The sequence below is a fragment of the Frieseomelitta varia genome, unplaced genomic scaffold (assembly GCF_011392965.1).
Source record: "Frieseomelitta varia isolate USP_RPSP 00005682 unplaced genomic scaffold, Fvar_1.2 scaffold_770, whole genome shotgun sequence".
Lineage (NCBI taxonomy): Eukaryota > Metazoa > Arthropoda > Insecta > Hymenoptera > Apidae > Frieseomelitta > Frieseomelitta varia.
In genome coordinates this window covers 1-22,019 of record NW_025110557.1, presented here as the reverse complement: position 1 = coordinate 22,019, position 22,019 = coordinate 1, and the positions used below count along the sequence as shown (strand labels likewise).

At 28.6% G+C, this 22,019-nt stretch overlaps 5 protein-coding genes across 8 annotated transcripts; 2 read left to right on the top strand and 3 right to left on the bottom strand.

Moving 5' to 3' along the window:
* Positions 1 to 73: 73 nt before the first annotated feature.
* On the bottom strand, positions 74 to 4,386 carry LOC122535789 (fructose-bisphosphate aldolase-like). The gene is made up of 6 exons (XM_043667607.1): positions 4,348 to 4,386; positions 3,313 to 3,525; positions 2,763 to 3,079; positions 1,925 to 2,147; positions 1,410 to 1,589; positions 74 to 1,294 (listed from the first exon to the last, which is right to left on the bottom strand). The coding sequence occupies exons 1-6, from the start codon at positions 4,384 to 4,386 to the stop codon at positions 1,145 to 1,147; spliced, it is 1,122 nt and encodes a 373-aa protein (XP_043523542.1). The 3' UTR covers positions 74 to 1,144.
* A 427-nt stretch (positions 4,387 to 4,813) lies between these two features.
* LOC122535787 (ADP-ribosylation factor-like protein 6-interacting protein 4) lies at positions 4,814 to 6,521 on the top strand. Its single transcript, XM_043667604.1, has 2 exons — positions 4,814 to 6,293; positions 6,374 to 6,521. The coding sequence occupies exons 1-2, from the start codon at positions 5,155 to 5,157 to the stop codon at positions 6,501 to 6,503; spliced, it is 1,269 nt and encodes a 422-aa protein (XP_043523539.1). The 5' UTR covers positions 4,814 to 5,154; the 3' UTR covers positions 6,504 to 6,521.
* Positions 6,522 to 6,953: 432 nt separating this feature from the next.
* LOC122535786 (RING finger and transmembrane domain-containing protein 2) lies at positions 6,954 to 9,194 on the bottom strand. 3 transcript variants are annotated; one of them, XM_043667601.1, is made up of 5 exons: positions 8,767 to 9,194; positions 8,612 to 8,693; positions 7,816 to 8,538; positions 7,533 to 7,748; positions 6,954 to 7,457 (listed from the first exon to the last, which is right to left on the bottom strand). In XM_043667601.1, exons 1-5 carry the CDS (start codon positions 8,784 to 8,786, stop codon positions 7,224 to 7,226), a joined length of 1,275 nt encoding a protein of 424 aa, XP_043523536.1. In that variant the 5' UTR covers positions 8,787 to 9,194; the 3' UTR covers positions 6,954 to 7,223. The 3 variants fall into 3 exon arrangements, with proteins under 3 accessions (XP_043523536.1, XP_043523538.1, XP_043523537.1); XM_043667603.1 differs by having other exon boundaries at positions 8,789 to 9,194; XM_043667602.1 differs by having other exon boundaries at positions 9,012 to 9,193.
* A 337-nt stretch (positions 9,195 to 9,531) lies between these two features.
* On the bottom strand, positions 9,532 to 12,627 carry LOC122535788 (citrate synthase, mitochondrial-like). The gene is made up of 8 exons (XM_043667606.1): positions 12,173 to 12,627; positions 11,600 to 11,812; positions 11,191 to 11,529; positions 10,695 to 10,900; positions 10,260 to 10,392; positions 9,971 to 10,165; positions 9,816 to 9,917; positions 9,532 to 9,739 (listed from the first exon to the last, which is right to left on the bottom strand). The coding sequence occupies exons 1-8, from the start codon at positions 12,281 to 12,283 to the stop codon at positions 9,545 to 9,547; spliced, it is 1,494 nt and encodes a 497-aa protein (XP_043523541.1). The 5' UTR covers positions 12,284 to 12,627; the 3' UTR covers positions 9,532 to 9,544.
* Positions 12,628 to 15,491: 2,864 nt separating this feature from the next.
* On the top strand, positions 15,492 to 18,912 carry LOC122535784 (probable serine/threonine-protein kinase DDB_G0283337). 2 transcript variants are annotated; one of them, XM_043667599.1, is made up of 2 exons: positions 15,492 to 15,614; positions 15,904 to 18,912. In XM_043667599.1, the coding sequence occupies exons 1-2, from the start codon at positions 15,598 to 15,600 to the stop codon at positions 17,732 to 17,734; spliced, it is 1,848 nt and encodes a 615-aa protein (XP_043523534.1). In that variant the 5' UTR covers positions 15,492 to 15,597; the 3' UTR covers positions 17,735 to 18,912. The 2 variants fall into 2 exon arrangements, with proteins under 2 accessions (XP_043523534.1, XP_043523535.1); XM_043667600.1 differs by having other exon boundaries at positions 15,511 to 15,563.
* Positions 18,913 to 22,019: the final 3,107 nt, after the last annotated feature.

Below are 22,019 nucleotides of genomic sequence, written 5' to 3'. Positions count from 1 at the left end.
GTAAATATAGAATTAAGCACCACGGATATTTCAGTAACAAAAATACATTATTGTACGCTTGAAAATAGAATAATCTTTCGTACTTTCTGCAGAAAAATAATACCAGAGATCATTTCTACTTGCGTACGTGAGAAAGTTCATTTTATTGTTTTTAACAATGTTTGGTATATAGAATATTTCGTTATTGCTATTTGTTCAAATATGCATCACACGAAGTACTTAAAATTAGGCTTATACAATAGATGTTCCAAATGAGATTATTCTGACGATCATACTTAACAACGAAATTCTCAGTTGCAAGGTTTTTCTAGTAATTTTAACGAGATCTATTTCTAGTAATTTTAACGAGATCTATCACGAAAATAAATACAAGTACTATAATTAAAATCATTTCACAATAATCCAACGATTAATGTCATCCTATTTATATGTTGTTCATTACATGTGCATATATCGAGCAAAAGCATGTGTAAACATATTTCCTATGAATGTACTACATCACATAATATCTTTGCATGATATTTCTGCATTTATCTTTTGCACGGTTCCATCTTATATCTATCAAGAAAACGAGTTAAAAATAAATATGTCCAAGTCGTAATATAAGTGTACTATATACGACATTGCCGAGCGCACGTGTTGATGATCCGGTTCATAAAACTTAGGGTCTAGAAGGATAAGGGGTACATAATACTATGGTTGGTGGGGATCCATAGAAATGACGTATCGACCACTAACGGAGCAAATTCCCGAACGTTATACGACTCTACTCGCACGTATCGTCGTGAGAGCCTCCGATTGAGCATCTCTGCTTTAGAGGTCAGTCAAGGGCACCTTGCGTGACATTCGTCGAATTTACTGATGAAACTTCTCGTTGTAAAGGTTAACGTACTGTCACACAGTCACTAAAGAAATGCGAGCTGTTTTTCGTCGAAATATCTTTATTATTGCACAATAAAGTTCATTGATAAGATGCGCTAGATATCAACTCTATTCGAATGAACAGACAAGCAATTGGCAATTGGCATTTGCATGACGCAACTGAAGATCTAATATTGAAAAGAATTATGACATTCACTTCTATTATACGTATGCATAATTGCAATTTATCGAGCATTATGCATATGTTAACTGATCGATTGTTTTAACGAGAGCTCTTCTTGGTGCATACGCCGTTTTCAGGATCTAATTCTCCCACTGAAGCTTGCGAACAGAGCCTTGCTCTTTCCAAAAAGACTGCCTGAGCATCTTCCACTTTTTCTGAATTTCCACTCCACGTTTCCATGACTGTGTTCTTTGAAAAGTAGGATTATTGGGAGAAATTTCGTCTTTTATACATTATAAACAAACTATAAGTTTACGAGGAAGTTCTCTATAAATTTATCGAGAATTAGGATATTTGAGAGTACTTGTAAAGCACGGCCATAGCAAAACGTAAGAGGCCAAGGTTTTCTCCCTTCGTAAGCGTTAATAGCGTTTAAATTTACAACGGCATCTTCATCCGATTGTCCGCCACTTAAAAATACAATAGCTGGTACTGCTGGTGGCACTGTCCTCTGAAGAGCTGTTATCGTATTTTCAGCAATAATCTACGCATATTTTTTAATAAAAAAATTTTTTCAATTTGTGATTGATAGTTTACATTGGTAGTTTCATATTAGCAATACGGTAGTAATAACAGTTTCATATTTCATTTTAGTTCGTTTAAGTTATTTTTCATAATCGTTCGATTATTTTTACACTGGACTAGAATGTTGTGAATATGTACGAATTCTATAGAACTACATATTTAATTAATAATCATATTGAACTATATATACCGTAAATTGTTTAGGAACAATATAACAGTAATTAATTTTACATAATTTTACAAAATTCTATGATACTGTTCAATAGATATCGTGTACGTAAAAAATTACTGTACCTGAGGATTGCAATTGACAGAATTTTTAATTCCCGACAAAACCATCGCTACCTTCAGGATCATGCCTTCAAGGTAAACACGATGCTCTTGCAAAGTACGAAATAAAATGGATAGTACTTCTTCGTGAACTTCTAACGCTCTGTTTATGCCATGGTTACCATTACTTAATATCTCTGGTTCTATTATAGGTACCATTCGTGCACTCTGACATATACTGGCATATCTATTAAAAAAAAAGCATTATTTGATTGTTACATAATAAAATTTCAAAATTTACGAATTTATCAGTAAAATTTATCGTATTGATAGATTTGGATGTGCAAAAAACTGTTTGCGAAGTTAATAATAATTTATTTACGAAAGTAAAAGATGTGCTCAGTTAAACGTTAGCTGGTAATATATGTTGAATCATTTAAAAATTTGCAATATATATTATAACATATATATTTTTTTTTTTAATGATATCCATACCCATTTTAATGATTACCACAAGTATCGAACAGCTTAAAGAGTGCAGGAATAGAAATTCTTTCTCAATGCAATTTTTGTTTGAAAATTGAATACATTACAAAATAAATACATGAAAAAACACGTAAATTCTACTCGATTTAATTTCTGATTCAACTTATCTCTCAATTTTAAATGTACAGTTTGCATCTTTTGCAACTCGATTAGTTTTAATTTAAATACAAAATAAAAATACTCAATTTATGTCCTAGATCATCAATCATTCTCATTAAGTTTCTACAAACCTGGCATAATTTGCATCCTAGTAATTAATCCATTCGATTACAATAAAATGGTAATATGGGAACTATAGTGTTCGTCAAAATCAAACCTTGCAAGGACGTTCGCATTCGTAACCATGGCCAGTTGACTCGGCGTTGTCTCCGAGATTGTGAACGTGCATCTCCATTTGGTAAAGTGACAACCATCTCGTTTATACTGAATGCATCTCTCTTGCAAATTGTCCAGGCCTTCCGTAGTATTCTCGTTCTTCGAACCAAATAATGGGACAAGCCCCTTATCGACCTTAATGCCGGGTACGACATCTCTCTCACGTAGCAATTCGATCAATTCGACGTTATCTGTCGTTTTTTGATACACTGTCTCGTGATGTAGAATAACACCGCTTATGTATTTTGAAAATTGAGACTACGACGAAAAAGTGCAAATATATTAATCAGATCTTCATTGCAATACAACATCGTCAAGTACATGGTTCAGGGAAAGGTGTCATTCGAGTCATCGAAAATTCTCAAGAGATTAAACATAATCTTTCGAAAGATATTCGAATTTCTTTTTATTTTCAATAACAACTATCACGCTATTATATTTATACTTTAGACAAACTAGTAAATGCTGCAGATTACATATAATATAATGACCTTATCAGCACTGAATAACATTTGTCGATAATCGCGGCGATTAGTTTCGGTATTTTTCACGCCCAGATCATCGAATCGCTTTTGCAAAGACGAAGGAGACTCGTCAGAAGCTAATAGTCCTTTTCCTCGTACTATAAGCGCATCCACGATTTTTTGCAATTCTTGGCAAAGCGCTGGTTCTAGCTCCGTATATTTGGTAACAGGCGATGATATCTAATTGATAAATATTCTTTGCACATAAAATATTCGATGAAAAGTTGGAAAATAGTCGTTCAAAAAAATTGTTATTTGAAGTTGGAAAGAATTATATTTTATTCATATTCTTCAAGCTACAATTATACTATGAGTAGAGGATATTTTTGAAATGATATCTCTTATATTTTTTTACTATATTTGTCGAACAAATAAATTTTTTGATACATTAAAGAACGGAATATTACAATTAAAATAATTTCGTAACATTGCAAGAGAAAGAGTGAAATTTTTTAGTTTTTTCAAGACTGTGAGCAAAATTGGAAAGGTCAGCAACCGTGTTGGCACTTGAACGAGTTATATTTAATTTTGTACAACAATCGCTAAACATTCTGATTCTATAAATTCGTAATGAACGACGAGAAATATTTATTTAATACGGTTTTATATTTTCTAAGGTTAATAATAATTATCAGATATTGATACAAGGGTAACAAAGTCCGAAGATGATATTAAATATTATGCCGCAATCGCAATTACGCTTGTAGATTTCTTTTTAAGTTTAGATAATCTAATACTGGTAAACATTTTTTAAGCATGTAAGTAACAAGTTAATCATTTTATGTTTACATATAGATAAATTATTGTATATGTTTACATGTACAGAGAGAAGTATTATAAAGACGAGATTCTTCGTGGTAATTGTATATTATGAATTAGATCTAGGACATTTTTAATGAAATTTTTATTTTGTATATATTTTTTTATTGTTGGTAATATTCTATAACAATTTAAAAAGATAGTGGCTAAATATCGATGACATAATACAGGTTAATGACTTACTTTATCTTTGCAATAACATTTATCTCCTAATCGCTTCATTATTTAAAACGTGCAAATAATACCAGGAAATTTAGAAAGTTAATGAAAGTTAGATATATATATTTCTATTTTAACGTTGAAATCATATTGACAGAAAATTTAATAAAATTTTAACATTGTAATAAAAATTTTATATTTAATTGTAAAATGATAAAAACAACTGAATATATTATCTGTATGAGAGAGTAACAAAATTTTTTGTAAAATTTAAAATGCGGCAACAGAGAAATTAAAATTTCTTTTTTTAAGAATTATTTCATGATAAGAAGCAGCAAAAATGTTTAGAAAATTAATTATTAAGTAAAAAATTAAAATATATCATTTATGTAATGTTTATGAACGAAACACGTTTTCTGATTAATCATTGCCAATAGTTGGAAATGTAGAAACAAAAAACCCTACATACTTCACATTACTGCATCATGAAAAATTGCCTTAAGTTTGAACAAATTTTTGAAATAGAAATCGATGAGGTAGACTTTTGTAATTTGTTAGACCGAGGTTAGTTACGTGCTAGTAGGATGTATCAAACTATTGATAGTGTACATGCATTTAAAAATTATTTTATGGCATTTTTTTGTTAACGTATCCGTTTATATGTGGCTCGTATCTGTCACTTCGTACGTGAATATTTTATAGTAAAAAAAACTTTACTATTATGTAGGAGGTTAATCGCCGATACGATTAAACGACAAATAAATGTTGAAAGACATAATATTTAAATTTAACGCAAGTTCTATTGATTTAGAAAATTAATAATACATTACGATGAGTAATAAAGAAAAAAGTGATTTACGATCAGAACAATGTGTTAAATTGAAAGACGAGAAGGAAAGAAAGAAATCAATGTCCTCCCAAAGTGATGATTCTGATTCTAAGAAAAAAAGACGTAACACGTGTAGCAAAGATAAAAGGAAAAAATCAAAGCATAGGAGTAGTTCTAGTAGCTCCAGCTCCTCTAGTATTTCCAGTCGTGAAGCTAGTAAATATCAAGATGATAGGGACAGAAGAAGCGACAAATGGGATAAGAGATATGAGAATGGTATTAGACCATATCGACTGAATCCAAGGGAAGGTAGAGGATATTATAAAGGACGGGGTGGGTATTTGGATAATCGTAAACGTAGTTTTGGATATCGACCTTATAAACATTCTGGATTTTATGATAGAAATAGACATAATAATTCACAATATAATAGATATAATAATGAAAGGAGAGGTAATAGATTCTTAAATCATAACAGTAGAAGACCACCTTACGATAGATCTAGAAGCAGAAGCACTCTAGATCAGGATCATCAAAAAAACTTAAAAGATTCTAGTGAACACTCTAGAGAAAGTGATTCCAAAGAAAGATATGCAAAACAAATTAATGCTGATAAAGCAGAAACAAAAAGAAAAGATACAGATGATGCTTATGTAAAAGGAAAAGAAAAGAAAAGAGACGAAGACATACATGAAAAGGCTGATCATATTGTCCGCAAAAGGTCAAAGAGGAAAAGGTCTTTGTCATCTTCAAGTTCCTCAAGCGTTAGTAGTAGTAGTGACAGTACTAGCAGTAGCTCTAGTACTAGTAGTAGCAGTAGTAGTTGTAGCAGCAGCAGTTCAGATACTTCTGAAGATGAGAAAAAACGTAAGAAAGCGAGAAGAAAAGCTAAAAAGTTGAAAAAGGCTATGAAAAAGCGTAGAAAGAAGAAAAGAATGAAGAAAAAATTGAAGAAAAAATTGAAAAAGTCAAAAAAGAAATCACGAAACACTGATAAATCTAAAGAGAGTGTTTCTAAAGATGTTTCACAAGAAAGTGTATCTGAAAAGTCAAAGGCAATGGCACCCATGACTAAAGAGGAATGGGAAAAAAAGCAAAGTGTAATACGTAAAGTTTATGATGAAGAAACCGGAAGATACAGGTACTTTTTATTTTAAAAAAATGAAGTTATATTGCTGACAATTTGTATACAAATATATATTTGATTTAATTTTTTCATAGGTTAATTAAAGGTGATGGAGAAGTTTTAGAAGAACTAGTAAGTAGAGAACGTCATAAAGAGATAAATAAGCAAGCGACTAAAGGGGATGGAGAATACTTTCAAGCACGCATGAAAGCCAATGTTTTATGAACTATTTTTCTATATATACTAAAAAAAAAAAAATACCCTTATAATAATTACTTTATTGTCAGTGTTAAAGTCCTGTACAACAATATGTTTTATAATATCTCAGAATACTTATATGTTGTACATCAATGAAACTTCTCTACAGTGTGATTTTAATTATTACATGGACACAACGTTTGATCTAGAATGTTTATGACCAAATGTTAAAATATAATCAACAACGAACATAATTTAGATTCTAAGCCAATTTTATATAGTTATATTTTTTTCATACTATGACTATTTATGTTCATTGTCATGTATGATAATAAAAAAAATTACACCTTTGAATACATTATAAAAACACTAAACATCATGTAATAATACGTATAAAAAAACTTTGTAATTATTCATTATTTCGATAAACCAATTACATTATTTTCGTAAATAAACAATTAATTAACAATTGACAAATTACTTTCAAAATATAAATTTTATTATTGTGTTTCATATATACAAGCTATGTTATACATTTCTTAAACTTTAGTCTTTTTCTGACTTCTCAGTATATCGGTATATAACAATTTTATTACAAATATCAAGGTAGAGTGATTCATATGAAGATAACATTGTTGTAGAACATTTAAAAAAAGTTTCATTTTATGTAAATCAAATGCTTAATAGATATTTTTATGAATACAATTAACAGTGAAAAAATACAATGATATATATTATACATAAAAGTTAATATAACTGAACAAGAAGACTTGTATGGCCATCTCTATAAAGAAGGTCATCGGCAATTATTGCCCGACATAATGGGCATGAATATTCTCGATTCAACCATGTTAAAACACATGTTTCGCAAAAAATATGCTTACATTGCAATCTCACCGGCATTGAATATTGATCGTGACAAATTGCGCAAATTCCACCCGATGTTACTAATTGTTCTTTCGTTGGTGATATTCCTAAATTCTGTAAAACAATGAATAATTAATTTCATTTTATGAAATTTATATTCTTTCATTTATTAAAAATTACGGAACGTACCACATTTTGAAACAGTTTCCAAATAGCAGTTTTAAATAATTTCATACGAGATAATAAATCAGTTCCTTTGCTTACTGTATACAACAAAGAAAGGAATACTCCAAAAATTTTTTCTGAACCTTGATAACATTCAAAGAGATAATAAAACCATGGTTGAATAGGCACGATACATCGATAAAGTTGAGATGCTGTTTCCACCATAACAAAACATTTTCCCTGGAAGAAAATTGCCATTTGATATTCTAATTGACTAATATTACTAAATAGCTGCAATAGAACTTACCCTCTTTCGAAGTGGTAAAAGCTTTGAAGGTAAACATGTTAAAAAAACTTTAAAAATAATAGTAATCAATTTCAAAACAAAATCTGTTATTAAAACTGTCCACAATAGTTCCCAAATGGTAAGAGATTGTGAATATGGAGAAAATATACGTATATTATATTCAAAATGAATAAAAATTATACATCCAATAATATAACACATAATAACTAAGAGTGATAGCCAATTTTTATTGTTTTGTTTTGCAATTTCACGTTTTACAACGTTATTACTATAATTAAATGTAACAATTAATACTATAAAGTTTAATATATTGGTCCTGTGATCATACAGGCCTTTGGCAAGAAGAATACAAACAAGAGTAATATATCTTTTAAGTCCTTTAAAGAATGCACGTGTCCGTGGACTAATTTGTACAGTTTGTGCTGAATTTTCTTCTATATCATTGTTATTGTTGTTATTATGATTAATAACATTATTACTATTATTATTTTGGCTTTCACCCACAACCTCATTTGCAGCGTCACGAATATTATTTAAAAAATTATCTGCTGTAGTCGTTTGATGATGAGGATTGTCATGAACTAAAACATCATGTAAATTTGTATCATTTGTTGACTGATTTTCAACATCAATAATATAATTATCAGATGAAAGAGGTACGGCCTCTATAGGAATCTGGATTCTTTGAATATTTAACAATGAATTTAATGAAATGCCTGGTTGCTGCAAGTACAAATAAAACTATTATTAAGTTTATATAAAAATCTATAAAATATTGAAAATTTATAATACATACACGTTCTATAAAAGGCCTAATTTCTTCTATAGTAGAAGATATATTATTTGAAAATATTCTAGAGTGTTCCATGGTTTTAGCTCTGAAATTTAAATCTCTTATGCTAATAAATGATGTAGATTGACATGGATAGAAAAATTATTATCAATATGTACCGCATGAAAAAAATGTACATACGGTACAAAATTTTTTCAGTACACTTTCAGTAGAAAGCAATTAACGTCAAGATAAATTATCAGTATACATTATCATATATATATAACTATGTGATATATATGTATATATATAACTATGTGATTTGTATTGACACATTTGATAAAATACAGAGTGAATGAAATGGCATTTTCGCTACTACAAATCTAATATTAGGACATATAACCACAAAAAAAAATTGACATACTAGAGATTTGTATTGAATTCATTTAGTAGCTGAATATTTAGTTTAAGATTTATTATAAAATATTAACTTTTATACTCTTTATAATACTATATTTCCATAGAAAATTACAAAAATTTGATTCATAATTTTTAATGTATAAACGTATCAAATTGCGCCATTTTCTTTAAGATTAGTCTTCGATATATATATATCAACAGAATTACAAGCGCCAAGTTTAAAATTAAATTATTAATCAATTCGTCCAATAAATACTTTGTACGTAATGATTTTGTTTAATTCTAATATTTCCTGCTTTTTATTACATGCCATAAATTAAAATAAAATTTAGTTTCTAGTCATTCAATGAGTGAAAAAATATTGTAGATTTGAAGTTTAGAGAAATTTAACAAAAATTAACATACATTATGTATAATAATTTATGTATATATATATATATATATATATATTTATATATATATATATACATTAAATTTAATACTGTATATGACTAGATACTATATATATAGTTAATTTAACATAAAACTTAAGAAATTTCATTTTTGAATACTTTTTGTATGTTTTCCTCCAGTTCTTTGAATAGAATTTAAATAAGTATAAGTGCATTTGGATGTTGGTTGTTCAATCGAAGCATTAACAGCTCTTGCCCAAATGATTGATGCAACTGCACCCAACGCTCGTGACATACACAGTAATACTTGATTGAATTTCATATCTCTCAGACCATAGAACTTATATAATTAAAATGATATAATGTATAATAAGTAACAAATAGGCAAAAATTAAAATAACAAATTTCTACCATACTTGAAAAATAGGTGCAACAATTGCAGTTTGTTCGGGATGAATTTTCTTTCCTTTTGTAGATTTCATCATTGTAGTAAGAATGTTAGTAATGGTTTGTGACAACTAAAAGGAAAAAAATAAGTAATATGTTTAATTAAAAAATTTGTAATGTGTACCTGCACACCAAAATCATTTGGCAAATATTCCCTTGCATAATTTTCCAATGCGATATATTTTGGATCACAAAACTCTGCTTCTTTATAACCAGTTAATTTATCTCTTCGAATTAAAGTGGCTATGTAATTCCTTAATTTTTCTTCCTTTAATTCTTGGCCAAAAATACGCTGTATTCCCCTTTGGAATTCCATATACTATTTCATTAACGAAAAAATTATTTACGAACAATTATGCGTATAATAATTTCTTGGAATTCAATTATTTGAAATCGAAAAATGTTCTGTTTACTTCTGAAATAGTGCCATTTTTAGGTTCATCAACGTATGCTAAAGCTCCTGCTGCAAGAGCTTGGTTCACATACGATTGAGATGCTCCGAGTATTTCTGTAATATGAACGCCAGGTACTCCACCGTTTTCATCTCTATAATAATATTTTATAAACTCTATATATGTGAAAGAACATATATAACTGTATATTTTTGAAGAGTCATAAAAATAATAGGAATTTTTATGCAACAAAAATATTTTGTAATATAAATTTTATAAAAGAAAAAATGCGTATACTTTCATATTTTCAAAAAATCTCGTGGAACAGTTATATGAGGGTATGTAATATACAAAAATATTTTGTAATATAAATTTTATAAAAGAAAGAATGCGTATACTCTCATATTTTCAAAAAATCTCGTGGAACAGTTATATGAGGGTATGTAATATACTTACGCATTCAGAACAATGTATAATCGGAGAAAATCCATCAACGCCTTTTTATTATTTTTCGAAATGTCAAATGCGTTACATAGACATTCTGATAAAAATTGTACCCAATCGCCTTTCTCTTCTTTCAAGTTTTTCAATTCACCTTTAGCAATTAAACCAACTATTGCCGGTAGCGTTGCTAGTAGTTCCATACTATCCTCATACATGTACTTAAAATATAAATGATAAATTTCATATAACAAATTTTTCAAATTTTTAATTACGTATTTTAATTTAATTTTATTACTGGAATCTTCTGCATTTTTGTTTTTTCTTAATTTTAAAGCAAATCTCATTTGATTTTAAATTGAAAAAAAATATAACACAAGAGCAATTCATTAATAATTCCTACTACAAAAGTGTAAAGTGTAAAGCTTAGTAAAATGCAGTACTGAATAAGTACCAATTTTCTAATTTGAATTTATTATAAAAACATCCTCAGTTAAGTATTAAAACTCACTTCCCAATGAGTATAATTTAAGGCGTTATTTTTTAAAGCTTCAGTTATGTGTTTGCCAGAATCAAACACTGTAAGTGCTACCGACAGTTTCCCAAGAGGCGACGTTGTTTTCGGTAAAGTTTGAAGAATGGAACCCACGATTCCACCACCTGGTCCCGACCACCAATCTTTTCTTTTTTCACGTCGTATTGACCAGTCAGCGATTAGGGATGCTGTTTGTTCTTTTGTTGGAATATCCCCGGTTAAAAGTAGCCAAAAAACAGCTTCTGCGCTTGGTGACTTTCCTTCTCGAGGTAGCAGCGTAATAACTTCCGGTATCGTTAGTCCTCTATATTTAATCTACACAGAAATGAAAATTTTTTAATTTCATTTAAGAAGAAATATGTTATGTCAAAATAATAATATTCACCCCGTATTTCGGATCAATTTCAGAGGTTTCTCTGACCATAGTGTTCACTCCTCTCAGTCCTTGATAAATATTTTCTACGGTGATACGACTGATCACTGAGGATCCATGCTGTTGACGGATATTTCTCACAAGATCATAATGTACCGGAATTTTTTCGCACAAAGCCTCCTTCAAGTTTATGCTTGTACTCGGTGTCCCTCTCGTTGTACTCACCTTAACATTTAATTCATTTTTTCATATCCTTGCAAAGTATAATACTCACAATAACAACAGAAAATATACACTGAAATATTGATTACATCACTGAAACATATTTATACATATTTATACTATACACGACAAATTAAACAAAGACAAATTATTGATTTGGAAAGGAATGTTTTTCTCACGAGAATTTCAAGATAATTCATTATCAGTAAAGGTAGATATTTTTATATAATCGAAAGTACAAAAAGTATTGTATTTTTCTTTTATTTATAGTCCTTTAAATTATTAATGCTGTATATAGCATCAAAAATTTGGAAAAGCAAATTGGCTGCGAGTAACCTCGTACATCGGTAAATCGATTCCAACCGTCAATACGTGTCGTTGTCCGTGAAAATCAATGTCGCTGTAATTCTTCATGTTCTTTAGAATCACTAATCTCACACTCGGCAATCGCAATCCTTTCGATATTTGGAACATTTTACTGAGATGCGTCCTCTACGATGGTCCTCAAACGTGAATCATTTTGGTGATGAGAGATTGTCAGAACGATAAAAGAAAACTAATATATCACATTATTCGTCTACTATACTTTTTTCGATTTTCACTTTCATATCAATTTATTTGTGTAAAATAAAATATGTGAAATTTAATCATTGTTTCGTTCCGAATTAAGAGATGGAATTACTTTTGTTGCAACATTTAAGCGGTATGCTTTTTTGTTTTCCTCAGTAACGCACTGAAACTTTCAGTGAAACATTAAACGTTAAAAGTACTTACAATTAATAACTAATAATAAATAAAGAGTAATAGTTTTTAACAATAATGGAGCATTTATCATTTTCCATATTCTATTTTTCCAATATTGTAGTAATATTTGATCTCGATCTAACTTCTTATAATCTAATTAAATATAAATCGGGAAATGAATTAAAAGATCCATCGAACTTATTCGGTTTCTTTCTTTTTTTATTGCATTACTCCTGCATACAAAATAATGCGTGATATTTTGTATGTAAAACAACGCTTGCTCGACACACTCTCGATGGCTGTACAAATTCACGTCGAAATTTCTGTACCTTGTCTAGTCGTAAGATTCGCTATTTCGGTACAAAGATTCTTTTTTTTTTTTTTCCAACGAACACATGTTTGTATGTAATGTACAGTTTGTATGTTGCTCTATTTGATATATTCAACACTTTACGTATATTCATTCTGCGTGATCTACACGTGTGCTGGACAACAAATTAATCGTGGAAATTAAATAACAATCGATTGTTAGCGTTAACGTTATCCTGGCAATTAACAGAAATTATTCATTAACGATCGTTCAACGACCGTTCGAACTTTGTTGATCGGAATCGCTTTCCTTACAAGTTGTTTAATCATTGAGCCAATACTATGTTTTACGTTAAAATACGTACAAACGACAACAATGGTTAACACACACTTTTTTTTTTTAGAGATCTGCATATGTGTAGGTGTACGGTATTTCACAATATCAACAGCTACACTTACCGGCTAGTGATTAATTCCTTACCAGTATAGTAAAATATATATATGTATATTGTATATACACTATTGCTTGATCTGAGGTAACTCTCAATAACACACTATTATTACATTTATTTGTTCGCTATTATCATCGTCGTTATTATTATTATATATTATTACTGTCGTTATTGTTAATATTAATATTAATATTAATATTAATATTATTATTATTATTATTATTATTAGGCCGAATGCATTATTGAAAAGTGAACAAAAAGAATCATTTCGTCGAACTCCAAGTTCAGTGTAGTAATAAAGCAATAAACGATAAAACATATCACAGATAAAGCAACGTTAAAAATAGAGTGAACTTTGTTGCGTTTTGGAGATGTAGAGGTTTCTTATTTTTCCATCGAAATATGAGTTCAATGGTGTATGGAGAACGATCAATTTTGATCTATATAAACAAATTTGTCTCTCGCATTCTGAACAAAAAGTTTCTTAAACTAAAGCTATTACAATAGTAATATTTCGATCATACGACTGTATTTTTTAAACGATTTCAAATCCCTTAGGTAGAAATTTCAAAATGCGAGATAAACTCATTAATATCGATTACATTGTGACGCAGAATAATATAAGAAATGCACGATATATTTACAAAGCGAATTACAAAATAAATTAAATTGGTGGAAATTAAATTGTACGTAGAGGGATTCGGCAGTAAGTTACGTATGTACTATACGTATTCGCAATGTTTCCGTCGCTCTCGACGCGAAAGAGCAGTTGTACAACATGATTGCATTATTTTTCAGTGTTAAAGTTACACAGTGAGCAGTTTCGGTGGGAACAGTATTCACAGACGAGACCCGAAGATTCTTCGATTCGTATATATTTCCTTCAACACTAATTTCTTACTCTTTTAATACTGGTAATTCGTGAGCTACGAGAGATCTTTCACGAAAAGTGATCAAACGATCGTTACAACGTTGAAATTGATAAAAAGAAATAAGAATGAAATTATTCGTTACTTTTAGTTTGTACTTATAGGATTAAATTTACAAAAACGACAAGAAAACAATATATTAAACGTAGAATCTTCGTCGTTTATGTGCAATAAGTGGCCGTGTATTTCATGAAAAATCTCGAACAATCACAATCACTGCGCTCTGCATTGTCGATTAGTGAACCAAAACAGCTTGTGGACTTCTGTTTCGGATTACAATTTGCTTAAAGAAATGCCGAGAATAATTGATTTGATTCTCGATGAAGTTGAACTTTCGCATTAAGGATCTTTTCTTTGAACGTTTGCTTTTCGTCTTCAGCTCAGATAAACTACGACCCTGTGTCATGGTATGGGTAAAAGCAACTTTCTTTGATGATGTGGTCGCAGAAGTCGAGCACGTTGATTTTCTGGCTTCAATGTCAGAGAAGAATACATTTTTCGCTGGTATCATGCGGGTGAGATCGTAGGGGTTGCGAGGGTGCTGGAGTAGGTGAAGGTGGTCTACCTTCTACAGCTTGGATACTTTTCATCAATTCGCGGAATACCTGTTAGACAGATAAAACATACATTTTATTTCACGAAAATATTTTTTTCTATTTAAAACATACTTTTTTATTTGTTTCGTTTCCTTTTATATATATCTTAAAAACGTAGTTCTATATTCGCTTTCACAACATTCGTAGAGCCAGATATTCAACAAATAAAAACAAATTTGATAATAAATGCAATATCTGAAATGCAGTAAAATGTAACATAATATTAAAACAAATTTTTTTTAACATTGACCTCAAACATTAATTTTTAACATTAATCTTAAAAAATTCTTCTAGAAATTTTTTAATTAATTATATAAAGGACATTTGTAGCTGGTTTTGAATCGTATAATCGTAATTTTTCTAATAAATTATAATAATGTTAGGCAATTCTAATAATTCACAATACTGTATGTATATCCCAATCATAAGAATTATAAATTAAATTATTATTTACAAGGATGAATAATTATTAATTGATTGCTGCATTTAAATTACAATAATTTCCTTATTAGTACAATATTTATTTAATAAATGAAATTTTGTATTTTAAAACGAATTTTTGAATGCAAATAAGTTGTATACCTACAATCAATAAATGACTCTAGGAAATAGTTTCACATTGACCTTATAGATGGCGAGAATTATTCAAAATGGTGGTATACGTGTGATTTTGTACATTTGATATTTGGTTTGATATTTAACAAAGTGTTTATAATAAAAAGACGTATTTTTGATTAATTAAATAATTTTACTCTATCATGTCTGTAATTCGTAGGTAAGCTTTTTTTTTTTTAGATACAATTAATTTTAATTTAACTTTCAAAATATGATTTACTAGAATTTCTTTAAAGTATAACTATTTATAACAACTTAAATAATAAAAAATAATAACCAAATAATAAAAGTATAACTTATATAATAGAATAAATTTATTTAACTGCATATATTTATATTATATTTGTGTTCTGAGATAAAATGCATATATAAGATGCAATAAATAAACTATATTAATAGAAAATATATTATAAGGAAGAAAAGAAACAAATAGAGATGTCCTGTTTCAGAAAAAGGAATTATAGACCAATTATTTCATCGACAGAGGAATCTAGCAATGAGATAATTTTTGGTACATATGATAAAAATAGTTCTTTAAGAGAAAATTCAACTAATGTCAATTCTGTGTTGCAAAATTGTAGTAGTAAAAAATATATGGATACGTATAAAAGTAATATAAAAAGGAAGGATAATACTGATAATCAAAAAAGATGTATATATTTAACAAGTGACAGTGATTTAGATAATTCTGATAATGATAACAGAGCTACAAAAAAAAAAATAAAACTCACTCAAAATAAAAAGCAGACTATTATAGATTATGATTCAGTTGATACTTCTTCCAATTCATCTATATCTGGAATCCAAAATAAAACAACGTATCTAAGAACAAATAATGGTAATAAGAAAAGATGCAATATTGTTGAAGAAATAAGGTTTGTTAGAAAAGATAATGTTTCTGATAGACAAAATTACCATAACTCACATTTAACTGGAACTAATACTTCTGTATTACAAAATAGACAAGAGAAACAGAGTGTTGAAAATTTTAAACCTCGTATTGAAAATGTGATAGAAGGTTTAAAATATAAGTTTTCAAAGTATAAATTTCATATAAGACAAATACAGTCGAAATATATTACAGGAAATATAGTAACATTGCAGAATGCTGAAGATATTGTATTCATTTTCAGTAGTATTATCAGCAAATTAAAGGAAGAATTAACTGAACAACAAAAAATTTTAGAAAACTCTTATCTTAAGTGGGCCATGAAATCTAATTTAAATGAACAAAGTAGCTGTAGTATTAATAATGAAGATATGGAGATAGAAAGTGAAATTAGTTTTAATGATGATGATATGGAAATGATGGAAGTAAGTTTGCAAAACAATAATGAAATATTTTCAGAAAATACTCATAGAAAACAATCATCAGACATAACTAAAAGGTTAGAAAAAAATGTTTGGGAAAGTAATAAAAACACTAAATTTTGGCAGAATATTAGAAGTAATAACAATAGAGATAATGAAATATCGTTGAAAACAAAGGATAGCATTGTGGAAACAAATCAGACTTTAATTACTCAAGCTGATAACAGGAATAGTTTACAAAGCAAGAAAAACATATTATCTGTTTTAAGTGATTTAAAAGAAATTAACATTGTAAAAGTACCAAAAACAAATTCTACAGTGAATAAAAAAAATACACGTACTATATCAAAAAGAGAATCATTGAGTCAAAATGTTACAAATACATTGAAACAACCAGTTAATAGTAAACAAAATAAATCAATGAAAAAAGAAATAATAGATAACAATAGTGATATATGTAGTACATGTAGCACAGTGGCTTTGTATAGTCCACAACACAAGCATATTCTATTATCTAACGTTGACAAACAGACAAATAAGTTAGTAAATATAAATGAAGATGTGAATTCAGATGATTCCGAAAGTTTCATTTTGGAACCTGCCACGTTAGATAACAAAATTCTTGCAAAATCAAATTCACAAGAAACTGTTATCATTCCATCTAATGAAAACAACAATTTTAACATACAACATAGAAAAACTAAAAATAACCGTAATTCTAAAATAATATCAAAGGTACCTGTTGCTCTTTCAAATAATAATGATTCAGTTCTCCAGAAACAATTAAACTCTGTTTCATATACAAATAAAAGTTTAAATAAAAAATACCAGGCCAGTGCTACTCGTAGCACTTATAAAGACATTGATTCCAACAAAGAATTAATAAATCAGGAAGATCTTGGAAAGAATATTGTAGACAAAAAACTAGGATTAATTTGCCAAGTTGTAATAAATAAGTACAAACAGTAATTAAGTTAGTATTGATAATTGAGTTAGTAATACTGATATTGAGATTTTTTTTCTGTTTGTAATTGTTTCTATCTCTAATTCTCAGTTAGCATTGTTGTAACATAATTGCAATGATAGTTTGTATTAAGAAATACATATGTTAATTTGTGTATTCTATAGTTTATACAGCCTTAACTGTAGTTATATAAAAAGATGATTAACTTGAAGTACGAATTTAGTTTAATTGTATTATTAATATGATAATAATAAACAAACATTTTTATAAACGGACGAATTTTAATAATAAGATCTATATAATAAATTTATACTTTTGTGCTAATTATAAGTAGTTTCATAAAAAAATGTCATCTATTGATTACCTAAATTAGTCAGTTTTTTTTTACGAGTTTTATTATAATAAAATTTTTTTGAAATTTTTATGTAGCTAATAGTCGTAATGGTATAGCATCGTCTTTATATTCAATATAAAATTTTATTGGAAAAAGTTTAGGGACGTAGAGGTTGGTTTAACGGCTTTATTCTTTTCTGTACTAAGTATATATCAAACTGATTTTTCAAATATTTTCAAATCTCAATTGATCGCTAACAATGCAAATTTCTCGATAATTCTGTGATTCTTCAAAAAATAAAGTAATTTCGTTGGTTAATCTAAATAACCACTATCATATTATTTATAAATAAATGTAAAGTTTTATTTAAGCCTCGAAATTTCCTTTATTTGCGAATAAAGCCCTTACAAAATACTCTTTGTTCGTCGTTATATCAAACAACTTTTTTAAAACTGTTTCTTTTGAATATCTTTAACTTTTTATGAAATATTCTAACAAGTATAGTAAAAAACCTCTTGTGTGTGTGTGTGTGTGTATCGTTGAGTATTTATCAAAGGACGGGCAATATAAGCGCTTTCATGAGACATTAAAATTATTTATAAAGCTATTAAAATTTTATTATTATTGTTATCATAGGTATACGAAGACAAGTTGCCAATTTTGCCCAGATTATTTCGATATGATATCTTAAGATCTTAAAGTCATTTGAACTTTAAGTTACCTGAACACTAATCGAGAATTTGCCTAGAGGAGCATTTTCCCTCACTCGCATAACTGGTGGTTAGACTTCTAAATTGTTTCGTAAAATTATGTTACTATAATATATATAGTACAGCAGTGCAATACAAATTTTTACAATTACATTTAACTTTTGATTTACACGTTGAATTTTATATGTCTGAAATGTTTTCATTTATTTTAGTACAATACATTGAGTTTGTCATTTAATTTTACACAACACTTGCTCATTTTATTGTTTATTTTAAACAAAATAATTATTAGAACATTGATACAACATCTTTGGAACAACAGAACTCATATACAAAAAAGATCAAACTTTATATCTATGCAGAGTAATAATTCGAAACAAATTTCGTAAATTTGTACAAATTAATCAAGAGTTTAATAGTTTAAGCGACACGTAAAATCTTTGGCGTATAATTCGTCGTTATAAAAATTAAATACCATACTATCTGGTACAACTGTACCTTATAATACCAGAATTTTATTTCACAATATAAATCATGTCTAGTTGTTAATCACATCTTAACAAGTCTCCGGTGATTTATGGATGCAAACGTACATGTGTAGATATTTGCTTTTTGCCAAATTTGTAACGTGAAAAAAATTTCACGAATATGATAGTTCATTAACAATTGAAATACCTGATAATCTGATAATCGGTGACCATGGGCGTTAGTGGTAAATTGTTGATCACGGGTAACCACCATAACAGCTAACCTGTTAATAATAGATTTTCATGTTATACGTACCTGTACAACGCGGCAGTTAAATCTGGCGCTACATTCGACGTAGCCACATCGCCAGTGCTTCCGAACGAGATTAACGATGTCCCTGTAGCGAGTTCCGGAAGCAGCCGCAGGCGACAATTCGTCTTGCTTGTTCCCGACTACCAATAACGGTACGCCCCTCATGTCCCGTGCTTCGTAGATTTGCTCTCGTAACGTCCTAATGTACTGTCGTGTTACAAATGAAATTATTTTAATATAGATATTGAGAGAGAAAGAGAGAGAGAGAGAGAGAGAGAAAGAAAAAGAGAAATAATGTATATTATCTATTTTAATATCATTTGATAATGTTAAAGCGATCATAATCTCTACATAGGCAATGTATAATCATCACTATATATCGTTGGATACTTGTTACGTAATGGTATAAACTCAATAGTGAAATACTACGAACAATTTATAAATTCATTAGTTAACACCATGTTAGTGAAATATTGTAAGGAGGTGTGAAAGTTAATGACACGCGAGAGTATGAGATAATGGAGGAAACGAGTGAGAGTGAATAAAAGTATGTAAGATACAGTGTACGTATAAATAGTTTTTAATGTTAAAATAAATAGGCAAAGTGTAATAATAAACAGAGATAAAATGAAAAGTACATAGGATATTAATGAATACGTGGAAACATCTTTGAAGAATCAATTTTAGATAATAAAACAAATATGAAACTCGGAGATGATGTGGAGAAGGTAGTTCAATAACATTAATACGCATGTCTTGATTTAAGTATTTATAATTCATATTTATGAACAAGCGTATTCAAAATATCGCGAGACTTGATTCGGAAAGACTAATGAAATAGAAACTATTTCTCGTACCGTGAAATTTTCATAATCGTATAAAATTGATTCATATATCTGTCCAGTGAGATTTCTCCCTTCTTTTCTATTTTTACATTGAAATATTTTTAAGATATTATTATTTTATAGATATTCTACTAGATTGTATCTGACTGAATCATTTTCAATCGTTAGAAAACATTTTTAAATTAAGAAGGATATAAAAATTACATGTTAGTAATTTTTATTTAAATTTTAAGTGTCATCAAAGTGTTTTTTTTTTTTTTTTTTATTAAAATATGAAGAGTCAAAGGTCATATCAGGGTGAAAAGAACAATATAGAATTTATCAAGAAACGTATAAGAATTTATTAACATATATAAAAATTTCTCAAATAACATCTTCTAGAAATTGTATTTCTAATGTGCTCAACAGAGAGAGCATAAATTGTCCGTTTTTATAATTGGAATTCTACAAATTCGATAGAATTTTTTCAAGCCTTTCGAATCGATAAATTTATTAAAATGCTAAGCGGCCGTTTTCAAGGAATAATTTTTCCTAAGAGAATATAAAGAGGGACGGATAGTCAGAACAAAAATAGTACAAAGAAAGTTTACATCGCTCCGTTAAACATAAAGAAAAGTCTGTAATGAAATGGGAGTGTCTGGCAGCAATTGGAGTGGAAAAATCTTTTTAAAAAGATTCTCAGAGTTTTAGAAAGTGATGTTTGCAGATAAAAAAAAAAAAAAAAAGAAAGAGAAAAGAACGAAATTGACAACTATGAGATAACTTTGTACAAAATGAATCGTTGACAATATAGCGAGCTTTTTAATCTTCCTTTCGAACTGATTTTACTTGTTCACAATAAATGGTCAGGATAAAATTTACAGATATTCATAGAACATAAATTACCAGTCAAATTATGAAGATAAATAAATGAGTTTCATATGAAGTTGATCAGGGGAGTGTCTTTTTGCAGCATTTTTATAGTGATAAGAAAATCACATTTCTTGAGTTGTCTTATTTTTATGGATAAGTAAATTGATATTAAAAATTTGAGAAAAAAATTTGAACTGATATGAAAAAAATTTGAAACTGGATATTAAAAATCACTCAAGTGCACGTATTCAAACTTTTATAGTCAAAAAGCTGTCGAGAAAAGAAGATTTAAAATGTACCGCCAATTCTCTTCTAATAAGCTCTCGTCTCGAATAAGGAAGATAATCTTGCATCCTACATGATAAGCATAAGCGAGGATATTATAACACAGTCTATACTCGTGCGGATACTCAAGGGCTTGTTTTTATTCGCCTGATTTTATACCCTTAGAATTTTTTCTAGGATGTAATTGAAGTAACTGATTCCAACGATATACTGATATTAATAACTAAATTATAAACTAGAAAATTAATTATTAATCATTTACGGAAATAATTAAAGAAACTCAGTTAACTTTAATTCTAACTCTTCATTAATTGAAGATAGTAATATAATTTTAAAATCATAGTGCAATTTCTCCATATCGACAAAAATACAAACATATCTAAATTAGATGTAGAAACTTGTTAGGTATTAAATTTCAAAGCACAAATCGTCACGTTTATAAAACATAGTGTAGATTATTAAAAAAAAAAAAAAAAAAAAAAAA